This window comes from Erpetoichthys calabaricus, chromosome 1 (genome assembly GCF_900747795.2).
Source record: "Erpetoichthys calabaricus chromosome 1, fErpCal1.3, whole genome shotgun sequence".
In the NCBI taxonomy this organism is placed as follows: Eukaryota; Metazoa; Chordata; class Cladistia; order Polypteriformes; family Polypteridae; genus Erpetoichthys; species Erpetoichthys calabaricus.
In genome coordinates, this window is record NC_041394.2 from 58129479 (window position 1) to 58141967 (window position 12489).

Genomic DNA, 12489 nt, shown 5'->3' on the forward strand with positions numbered 1-12489 from the left:
GTCTGTTCTGTGGGTCTGCTAAAAGCAACTTGACTACTGGCAAGGCACAGAGGAAGAGCAGCTTAGTCCAATAATGCCTGGCAACACCCATGTGATGGGCCTGGGCCTGCAGCGTACAAATTGCCCTCTTCCTTGCCTCTGATGCCAATTGTTACATTATGGCATAGACATAAAAGTGACTACATATGGCCCTTGGCTTACTGTAGTAATAATAATAATTCTTTGCATTTATATAGCATGTTTCTCACTACTCAAAGTGCTTAGCAATTGCAGGTTAAGGGTCTTGCTCAAGGGCCCAACAGAGCAGAGTCCCTTTTGGCATTTACGGGATTCAAACTGGCATCCTTCTGATTGACAGTGCAGATCCCTAGCCTCAGAGCCACCACTTCGCCTACTGTGACCTAACCTCATTGAGTAAAAGTGCACTTGATGAGCTTTTGTGTGTTTGGCAAGTTGTGGTGCCTCATTGTACCAGTGGCAAGGCAGATCAGAGGGCTAAAAAAATGGAATTAAGTTACGTGAAGAGAGATATGCTTTTTTGGACTGAATTGAATTACAGATTCAAGACTTTAGACAAGTTATATAATAAATAAAAACAGTTTATTTTGAATAACACTTTAATAAAATAAAATATGTTGATACATTTTACAGGAAATATAGAACATTTAATACATACTGTATTTCTATACAGCAATGCATACAGAAAACAAGATAAATTTCTTCTCCATTAAGTAATCAAAAACAGTGTGTAATGGTTTTCCCTTTAATCTCTTTATTTAGCAAAAGATGTTTCATATTTTATGTTAAATGTTTGTCTAACTCTCTTTTTCAATTGCCAGCAGTTGCTAGTTTAGTCCCCACCGTGGACTGACTGAGTGGCCCCCGGCGTGACTCATAACTGGTCCAGTTGTGTAAAAATGAAAGCATTTGCAAAATCCAACAGTAAACTGACATGGACTAGCGTGTTATGTAAGAAAGGAAATATTACCATTTCTGTTTTTAGCAGTTCTTTCTGTTAGATATTTTGTGTATTACTGATGGTCTTTAAAAGCATTTCTGGTCCCAGAATCTGAAGTGCCTTCTAATAAAGGAGTCAGTTGTAGACATTACTGGAGAAGTTTGGCAAACACAACAATAAAAATATAAAAATAACTGAAAATAATCATTCTTGCTTGATATTTCCTTGCCATATTTTAACCATCATCTGAAAACAATCAAATTCTCATATTCAAACTCACATATTCTGTTTATACACTCTAGTCTAGAATATTTTGTGTATCAATTATTATTTAAATAGGACCAACATAGTTTCATTCAATGACAATTTTAGGCATATAGCTTTAATACATAAATGTTATATAGTGTACATATTGGCTACCTGTCATGTACAACTTTAAACAATATTCTCCTTAAATGAAAACGTGCCACAAAAATTTTGATTAAATAAAGATTTCAAGTAAAAAGTAAAAGTGAATTCAATCCTTCTAGAAACGAGTAGACCATTCTTGATATGAGGTCCCAGCACTGGCTCAAAAGATAGTTACTTAAGTTCTCATCATTCATGAGTAAACCTGGTCCAAAGTAATTGTTTGTCTTTTGCACTTGTAATTCTGGGTTTAGTATTCCCTTAGCCCGAACTGGGATAAAATGGACTTAGAGACGGAATGGGTGGATGTCTTCAATCAAAATATAGAAGAAATTACGGCAACAATTGCTAAAAAAAAAAAGAAAAATTATATACATACATATAAATACTAAGCTGTTATTGTCATGTTAGCTGAAGAAAGGGCCTTAGTTGCCTCGAAAGCTTGCATATTGTAATCTTTTTAGTTAGTCAATAAAAGGTGTCATTTTGCTTGACGTCTCTATACATACATATAAAATAAATAGTAAATGAATACATAAATCCAACATACTAACACAATGAAAACTACAGTCATGGCCTGTATTTAACATTAACTTGTAAGGGCAGAGTGTCCTGCATATTTATGTGTTGTGGTACTGAATGGTTTTTATTGAAATTTTAATCAATCAGGAAAGACTGTCCTCTAACTGGTCAACCCCACCACTTCAAGTAGCAACCTTTTTGTGTTCACGACAAAAAAAATGTAATGTCCTGCTTATCCTCTTATGCTAGACAAGATTAGACAACATAGCGAAATAGCTGCTACCAAAAGTAGAATTTCTGTCAATTATAGAGGAACAAAAACAAATGAATGGAACAATTATCTGTAAATATCTGTGTAAAAGAAAGAAAGAAAGAAAGAAAGAAAGAAAGAAAGAAAGAAAGAAAGAAAGAAAGAAAGAAAGAAAGAAAGAAAGAAAGAACTCAAACACTGAGAATGCTTTGTTTCATATTGTTTATACTGATGATGTTATTCAATACTAATCACAAAATAAAGTCAAGCATGCAATATTATCAGTAATTGTTTCATATTTACCAGCCAAAAAGTATGTAGAGACTTTGTTCCCTTTGATTGTATCCAAACTGTTTCTGGTATGGCCTGAAACCGCAAAATAAACGAGTTAACAATTTGGCATTTTTGAACAGCCTCCTCACTAGTTTAGGAGTGCGAACAGATGGATGCATGCATAAATGAATCGATGAATGAATGCTTTGTACCAAGTGTGGATTTGACTGAAGACTCTTAAGAACTAAAAAAACTGCCTTGCCCAAGGACTACTCAAAAGAAGACATAAAGCATTACAGAAGGGATGAATGAATGCAGTGAGAACTGGGAGCAGATTTGCAGTTTAACAAAAGCAAAACTTCCTCCTCTTCAATCACTCACTTTCCAGCAGTGTTGTGCAAGTTCACACCTCACAAGAACTCGCTCAAAGTTCAGTTCACAAGGATTAAAATTAATAAATTCACGTTTATAGTTCACCATTTCAATTTTGAACTAGTTCATGTTCAGTTCATTTTGTATTTTTTAAGGAGTGAGAATAAATGACCTATGAGTTTACTTTTTTAAATTTTGCATGCCTTATATTAGGCTATTACAGTGTTCTTGAATAAAATACAATAATTATGAAGACTTTTTTATTTAAATACTCTTTATTGAGTTAAACCCAGGAACAAACACATATAAACATATTTGCTAATATCCTCCCCATCAAAAAAGAAATTCAATAGATGTAAGTATACATATAAATTACCTCTCTATTTCCAACTATATGAGACAAATGGTGACTGTGGAACCAGCGTGTAGGTGAACTAACCTATTATGCTGCTGGTCAAAATTTGCATCACATATTGCATGTCCAACTGGAAAAAATATAAAGTGGCCTCACGAAGTACAACGTTTTCCTAAAAGCGAAATTGGAGCTTCACTGCATTCTTGTGTCAGCGGGGGTGCAGCTGAAGCACAAGCAGGCAGACACAGACAGAGCCTATTTGATTTTACATTATTTTTTCTGAATACAAATAATTGGCAAAAAATTTGTACAAAATAAATATTGATAAAAATCCACTATTTGTGCTGATCCAAATACCATATTCGGATTCGGCTCCACCCCTACAATACAGGGTAAGGCAAAACGTTTAATCTGAACCTAAACCAGATCTAGAATGTCACGTAAAACTGAAGTAGCTCACGTTCAAGTTCTTCAATTGCAAATACGTTACGTTAAGTTCACCGTTCTTAGAAAAATGAGCTTGTTCAATGAATGTGCTCTTTTGAACAGTTCATGCACAACACTGCTTTCCAGTTGGCTAATTACAATTAATAAAGCTCTGCATCAACTGTTCTGTTGTCAGTAATGATATTATATTATTAACATTGAAAAAAAGAATTGGTATACATGTATTAAAAATAATAAATGTTAAAGAAACTATTATAAAATTAACAATATTCAGACTGATTTGGATCATATATAACTCCTTTCATTTTTTTTTATTATTCTATTATTTACATTTTGTCTACCTCCTAGCTACAATAACTACATCTAAAACCTTTTGAGATGTTCTCTGTAGAATTACCAAAAAATGTATGCAATGTTTTTTCTATTAAGTTCATTGTGAAATTCTGGTGTAGGATAGCGCAGAATGAGCAGTAAGAAAGCGTGTAATACAGCACACTAAGAAAATAAGTGTCAGAACTTTCCAGGATTCAGGGCACACTATGGTGAGTAGAATTCTCTGTTTACAATATATAGTGTGATTGTGTATAGGGATGGAAACCCAAATAAACAAAAGCAGCCAGAGGGCAACATCTCCTCCCCATATTTAAGAGTTGGCCAGGGTTGAGGGTATGCAATGACAACTATTGTGAAAAGGAGCAAGTCAGTTAAGCAAGACAGAAGCAGTCAGTGCTCTGAATTAATGCCAGAAGGTAGGCAGCATTATTTAATGGAATGCCAAGCCTCAGCCTCTTTACACTTGCTGGGCAGGAGGCAGACATCAGGAGTAACCGCTTGAAGGCAGACAACCCAGTAATTGGTGGAGCATCTCCTGAGAAAAACAATTAAGAAAATGTGTGCATCGCGTAACTTTCAGGTGAGTTTGGAAATTTGGTTAGCTGCTTTAGTTTGAGCATTTTTTGGAGCATTTTTACATCTTATACTTACTTCATCAAAGATTTTTCTGTCACAATTTTCTTTATTACATATTTTTGTAACAGTGAGTCAAATTAAAAAATAACAGTAATAATAAAATCTAATTACATGCAGTTGTAATGTACATACAATGCTATGTTTTTACAACATCATCTGGCTGATGTTACCAGCAAATTCCAAATCAAGTGATGAAAAATTCATGTGCCGTTAGTAGCTGGGCATTTTTGGTCTATGGCTCCTTGTATTTAAAATTCCTTAAACATAACATTGTTTAAAGTACCCAATGGGGTATATCATAGCAATTTGCAGTAAAACAAAAGTCGGAGTAGATAAAAATAATAATAATAGTTCTTTACATTTAGCGCTTTTCTCACTACTCAGAGTGCTTTATATAGACAGAGGTGCCACTTCAGCCACCACTAATGTTGTAGCATTCACCTAGATTATGAAATGGCAGCCATTTTGTGTTGGTACACTCACCACACATTAGCTGTAAGGTGGTGAAGGAGTAAGAGAGATACTTAGCCAGTTAGAGACAGGGGATGATGAGGTGGCCAGAATGACTAGGCTGTGGGGGGGCAATTTAGCCAAGACATCAGGATATACACTAATTTCTTAATCTTAAGAAAGGATGCCCAGGGATCTTTAATGACTACAGAAAGTTAGGACCACAATTTTACGTCTCATCCGAAAGATGGTGCCATTTTTAGTGCACAGTGTCCCTGTCACTGCACTGGGGCATTGGAATCAACACTCAGACAACAGGGAACGTGCCCTCAGCTGGCCTCGCCAACACCTCTCCCAGCAGCAGCCCAAGCTTTTCCTGGTTGGTCTGCTTCATTCAAGTACTTGCTGGGCCCAAACATGCTTAGCTTCAGATGGATTACATCTTCTGAAGTGTTAGTGGTAAAAAAAAAAAAAAAAAATGTTAGTAAAAAGAAGTTGCAGTTATTACATACAATGAAAAAAAAGCCTGGCAAACTATGTCATATCTGTGCTAAATTATACAGCTGACCAAACAGACTGGATTATTCTGTTACTCCAGTATTTACATGCGCACAAGCCAAAGGTACTCAGCATTTTCTGTGTATATTTGTATAATGGGTTAATGTAAGGAAGCAAATATTTGTCTGCATTCAATAGTGGCTGAAATGCAAGGGTCCCATCCATCATCTACTCTACCGCTCTGATAACTATGAATTCCTCTGCTCTCATGAGTTGAGAATTTGTCCTGTAATCCAGGTAACTCCTTGATGAACACTACTTTGTTGCATTCCCTTGTGTACTGTGGTTTCACAAATGCTAATGCTAATCCCACATTAATAAACAGAATGGCTTGTTTTGTAAATTCCTCTGGCTTAAAACAGAATAACATTCTGTACCACTTCAATCATACTGTTTGAAATTTACCTTGAGAGGGGTCAGTTCAACTTGGAATAACCACTCCTGCTGGCAGGACAGATCCCAATAGAAGTTAGTCAAACACCAGGAGAAGTGCGTGTGTGCAAGCCTTTTATACCTCAGCTCATTTCTCCTGTTGCTTGAGGTAAGTTAACTATAAACGTTATAAAACAAATGTATATGCACATTGCAACATCTCATTTCTCTGAAAATGCAATTAATCAGCAAAATTCTTGACCTGCTCTTCATCATGGTCCAAAGAAGCCAACAATTTTACCTTGACGCTTCAACAGATTTTGATTTTTTGTCTATGTCTTTCAAAAATGTTATGTTAAAAAAAAATTAACTACACTTAGTCACAGACCCTCCATAACAAACAACTAACAATAGGACATCAATCAATGATACTGTATGTTTACATCTCTTGAATTAGAATCTGCTGTCTGTGAAAGCTACTGAGGCACCACAAGCCTATTTGGGACACATTTCTAACTACATGACATTGTAAAGTACCGTAAAAAGCATGTATTATATACTGCTTTACTAACACATGTAATTGCATTCTATTATTGCTGTTATTTTTTAATATAACATATATAACATAAATGTGATAGCTGATTCTATGAAGTAACTAAAAAATGTGAATGCGCCAACTTTCAAATCAGTTAACAAAGTCTTTGAATAAACCTGAACGTTATGTCATCTTTTCATTTTATGACTTGTTCAGTACTGTAGTTTGGTGATTTGTTCAACAATACTGTGTAATAATAATAAGAATAATAATTATTAACATTTATACAGTGCTTTTCGCACTACTCAGAGTGCTTATGTGTAATTTAATAATATTAGGAAAAGTAATTAAAAAATAAATAGCTATTGTTATAATATTACCTGTTGATTTAGAGTGAAGCTGAACTAAAGCTTCATCCTGAACAATCCCATCTAGTTCTGCTTTGCATTTAAAGGTTTTTTCATAAACAGACATGTTGGTATTAAACAAGGTGTGCTGCACAACACTCCCTTGCATAACAGCATCATTCATCCCAGAAGAAGAAATCTGCAGTATATAGCCACTGCAACCTTGTTTGCATTTCAGTTCACATGTGACTGTTAGTATATCTCCAGGCTTTGGGTCAGTGGGGTCAAATGTTACTGAAAAAAAAAGAAAAAAAGGATCATTGTATTTTTAATATACTGAGCATTACTTCATTGTTTAAAGCAGCACAGCTCGACAAGAAAGAAAGAAAGAAAGAAAGAAAGAAAGAAAGAAAGAAAGAAAGAAAGAAAGAAAGAAAGAAAGAAAGAAAGAATAGGAATATATCTTAAATAATGTACAAATAGTGTCAAGAATCAGTAATAAATTATCTCCAATTTCCAGGTTTTGTTATAAACATACCTCAGGAATGTAGAAGGCATCTCTTCTAAAATTTAAATATTTCCTGCTTCAAAGTGAGCATATTAGGTAAACTGTAATACTTTTTGCACCAGTACCCCATATATTCTGTTTTAATCCACAAGAACAGGCATGATGTTTTTGAAAATTTATAAAAAGTACTTTACTTAAGATGAAAATATTCAGTAGCAAATTAATTTATACCATGATTGTTAAAAACTGATTTCAACTTGAAAAACACCAATACTCGTATTATCCTTTAAGATCCATAACACAACTTCTGCCTAGCCATAAGGTGTAATTAAATTTCATAGCAGCTTATGGAGGGTGTACAGATTTTAACTGGAGGCAATGCAATATCACAAGTGATTAATGGTATCATTACCCAAAGAATTTTTCACAACAAATATGCTGTGTTGACTAGTGACCTTGTTCGCCAAATATTTTCTTTGGAAATTTGCCACGCAGCAGCACCACATAATATTTTATGAGGCCAACATGACATCACAGAGCTGTAGCAGCCAAAGTCAGATGGGACAGCTCCCTTTGTACATAACACAGATGCTAGTAATAGGGTAAAAATGAGTGGAAAACACAAAACTCACATGCAGAAGGAAACTGGAAATGTTTTGGTGCTTTCATGTCTGGAAGGTTTTATCTTTGTGTATGGACTTTTATGTGACCTGTGTGTAATATGTAAGTCTAACCCTTTAATGATTTTACTCAGAGTGCTGTACAGTTGATGCAAACAAGAAGGAGTGAAAAATCCACATGCTTTGGTGTTGCACTTATTTGGTAGCAGTGGCAATGAATGAGCAAAAGCATCAGGGATAAAAAAAACAAACTGTAGAGAGAGGTAGGAAAATCTCTGCAGGGCAAGCCTTGGTGAAGTCATGCCTCCTATCTGCCACTGTCAGCAAGAAATGTTACTGTTTTCTGATATTTAATTCTGTTAATTTTATCTTAGAGAGGCATTATGGTGGAGTGGTAAGCACTACTGTACTGTCTCACATCTCAAGTCATATTTTTGGCAACAGTAATTGGTCCAACATAGTTGGCAGTCTTTTCCTTAGCTGTCAGGAATGCAACATTATAATCCATTAAAAACTAATTCATGTTCCTGCTTGGTCATTGACTTCATTGGACTTCGCTGACAAGTTCCTGAACTTTGTGTTTCTATCCAGTTTTTTAATGAAGGAGCAAAATACTTTGATTCTGTTAACAAAGCACAACTACCTTGCAGGTGTTAAAATTGTATTTCTTCTGAAGCACACCCAGACAATCTCTAGAATGTAAATAAAAGTTCAGTCTATCCACCATCAAATCTGGTTTATCGATTTGGTTTATTGGTTTTCAACATTTGACACAAGATGAGAACCAGCCCTGGAAAGATCAAAAGTCCTTCACAGGGCAAACATATAATTACTCTTATAGTGCTAGCTAAAATTCTTATTTTTGGAATAAAGGAGGAAAACTAGGATACCTGGGAAAAGCCCCACACAGATATGCGGCACGTAGGCAAACTCAATATCGAAAGTAAACAGGTCTGATTTGTGCCACTCATAGAAACCCATTTGGAATGAAAATACTGCATGTTCTGTTCATATTCTCCATGGCTTAAAGTTAAAACATGAAATAATAGTAAACTAATTACCAGAAATGACAATCAAATCCAATCTCTTTCCATTACACTGGTATGTCCCTGCATCACTTGTCTTTATTCTTTCAATGAACAAAGAAGAATTTTGTAGTAAGTGGAAACGGTTTTCTTTGTCCTCCATCACTTTGGTTATGCTGCCATCTTTTTGTTTGATTACAATATTCTGTACATTTTCCGATTCCACACCCATTCTATTCCATGTGATCATTTCAGAGTCTTCACATGGCAGTGTCACTGATTGTCCCAGTGAAGTGTGGAATCTGCTTTCATCTGCAAAACGAAAGAAGAATTTAATTAATCAGAGAAAGTTAAAGCATTTTTTATTCCAGTCCTGTTTCACTTGACTGTTTTGTACATAATTTGACTTTTTTTTTTTAAATTTGTAATTAGGTTTAAAATCCAGGTAACCCTCAGAGAAATTTAGGTCTTGTCATTATGGAGAAAGATATGATCTCCAAAGTGTTTCTTACAAACAACAACAACAGTTATTTATATAGCACATTTTCATACAAATGATGTAGCTCAAAGTGCTTTACATGATAAAGAAAGAGAAAAAAGACAAAATAAATAAGAAAATAGAATTAGGGAACACCAATTAACATAGAATAAAAATAAGGTCCGTTGGCCAGGGAGGACAGTAAACTATCCATTCCTCAAGGTTCTGTTCTTCTAGTTCCCTTTGAAATCTACATGTACTTTCTGGGTCAGAAGACTAGCTGACACAACCTGTTTTTCCACCTTAGACTTGGATAACTGAACTGCCACTTTGATTTCTCTGCCAGAGTTTCATCCCTGAATTTAGCTATTTTTTTTTAAAATTATGTTCATTTTACTTTTTAGCGGTGTTATTTTGATATATTTGTTGATGAAATTGTTTTGTTAATTTCTTCCTTTGGAGGGGTTTGTTTTCATTAATTATTTTTCTCTTTTTCATTTATATCAACTCTAGCTTGTATTATATGACTCCCATATATTCAGTTCTGTTTGTTTTTGTTGACATTGTAAGCTCTCATTTCTGATTTCTGGCTTTTGGACATTTTACTTTATCTTTGTTTTTTAATTTTGGATTAGATATTGCCTTTTTGAGGCTACATTTTTGTATATCTTATGTTTGGATTTTTGAATATTGGTCAAAAATGCTCCTAGAACAGGCCTTAGTGGTACCCTGCTGGTAACAGTGGCTGTTTGAGATGATGAAGTACCAAAGCTGACACTAAAGATTCTGCTCTTAAAGTAGTCTGCAAACCACTCAAGAGCAGTACCCCAAATTCCAACACAATATTCAGCTCCCTCAATAAGAATGTCATGATCAACCTTGTCAAAAGTAGCACTTACAAAGTATCACATACTGTAAACACAAAAGATGTCTCCCCTTTTCCTCCCCTTCTCTCTCTAAGCTCTGGTCTCTGCCTTTCTATCACCAGTCAAATGTTTGCCCTGACTCCATACTCGATGTGCCAGTAATGCATAGGCAGCTTTAAATCCCATCCTTGGGCTACTTCTGGAGAATTCCCAGGAACTTGTTTCAGGCTCAGGGACATCCTTAGCCTGCACCTTTGAGCCCTGCTGCTTTGCTTAAAGTGGCAAGGCTCCCATAGTGACCCTGACCTCAACTGTTCTTCTGCATCATGTGGGAATTCTATGCAGCCAAGTGGCCTCTTTGGGTGTCATTCCATTCCCAGGCCTATAACCTTCCTTCCTAACCATCTCTGACAGCCATGCATAGTCAAAAAACATCTGTTTCTTATGCCAGCACCCCACATATATGTGGGGGCACATGGTCCCTACCAGCTGTTTAGTGATTCTGCTTTTCTGTGATTCTTCATTTCCTAAATGACTTCTTCTTCCCATGCACTTTCTTAGCAGCACAGAACCTCATCATAGCAAACAATTACTGTGTATTATGGTAGTTCTAATAATGATAATAATTATTTATTTATTTGTATAGAGCTTTTGTCACTACTCAAAGCACTTTTCATAGTTAGTGGGGAGCCATTTCCACCACCACTAATGTGTAGCATCAACATGGATGATGCAACGCCTCCATTTTTAAGCCAGTAAGCCCACCGCACATGAGCTTTTAGGTGGTGCATTTCTAAGAGAGAGAGACAGACAATTAGAAACAAGGGATGATTAGGGAGCCAGAATGGTTAGGCCAAAGAGGTCAATTTATCCTGGACACTAGGATTCATCCTACTCTTTACAAAGGATTCCCAGGGATCTTTTATGACCACAGAGAGTCAGGACCTCAGTTTTACATCTCATCTGAAGGACATTCTATACTTTTAAGTCTTCTATGGATGATGTTCACTATAAAAAAGGTACACATAAAATAAGCATTCTTATTAATTGCTTATTAATTGTTCCACAGACTATCACAATAAAACTTTCCTTTTTGTTCCAGCTGCACTAAATTCAGCTTGAGCTTTCATTGGCTTTCAAATTAACTACTTTTTTTTTTACTTATTTTATTTATCAGTGATACGCATTTGTTATAATATTTATTTATAACAATAACAACATTGCCAAAACCACTTAATCTAATTCAAGGCCATGGAGGGCTGGAGCCAATCCTTGCAGCATTACGTACAAGACGCAGTTCTGGACAAAGTGCCATCCAATCGCAGGGTCTACTCATACTCTGACACTCATACTCACAGAAGTTCAATCCAAAACTTCTAATTGACCTTAAGGGCACTTTGGGACATGAGAGGATGGGCGAAAAACCCACACTAAATGGGGGGAACATAAATTTTCCACACATGCAACATGTACAGAATTTGAACCCAAGAAACCTGATCTGTGAGGTTACCATTTTCACAGGAGAGTTGGAGCCTATCCCAGCAAGCATTGGGTACAAGGCATGAACATCCCTGGATAGGACCATCAATCCATCACAGGGTGAACACCACTCACACAGGCCAATTTAGCAATGCCAAGTTATGTAACTTACATGTCCTTGGACCGTGGAAGGAAGTACCCTGTTAAATATTGTTTCTGTCTATTTAAGACTTTGTTTCTTGACTCCTGAGATGTGCCAACTTTCCATTCACAGATCTATTTTCAGATCTCACGTGTAACAACGTCAATCACCATTTACTGCTGTCAGAAGCTCTGATGTGACCTTTAATGACTCACTCACCTTCAATCAAAACAATTCTTCTTTCACCCTCACTAGTCAACATCTTCTCATCATCGAAGCTGTTCAAATCTGAGTATGTAAGATATTATAATCCTTGTTCAGGATGTTGTTTTCTCCAAACGTGGATATTGCAGTTTCCTTCCTTCCATCAGGTATTCCAGCACCTGCTAACCATTCCCTCAACTAATACATTACCAAGTAGACTGGCAAAGAGCAGGACATCTTGGGGAATAGAATGGATGAACTTGCTGGGCTGAATGGCCTATTCTCTTCACAATTGTTCTAATGCTCTAATGTTCATCTAAGACAATGCTGCCTAAGTGATGTATTGTATCC

The 12489-nt window shown here is 35.9% G+C and overlaps 1 protein-coding gene across 1 annotated transcript in view; it reads right to left on the reverse strand.

Moving 5' to 3' along the window:
- Positions 1-599: 599 nt before the first annotated feature.
- The window catches only part of LOC114650561 (uncharacterized), a 35006-nt gene continuing 23116 nt past the window's right edge, over positions 600-12489 (reverse strand). The window contains exons 4-7 of the mRNA XM_028800297.2: positions 9006-9281; positions 6850-7110; positions 2442-2504; positions 600-1714 (exon numbers count right to left, since the gene is read on the reverse strand). Coding sequence (XP_028656130.1) covers positions 1683-1714; positions 2442-2504; positions 6850-7110; positions 9006-9281 — 632 coding nt within the window. The 3' untranslated portion in view covers positions 600-1682. The remainder of the gene's footprint in view (positions 1715-2441; positions 2505-6849; positions 7111-9005; positions 9282-12489) is intronic.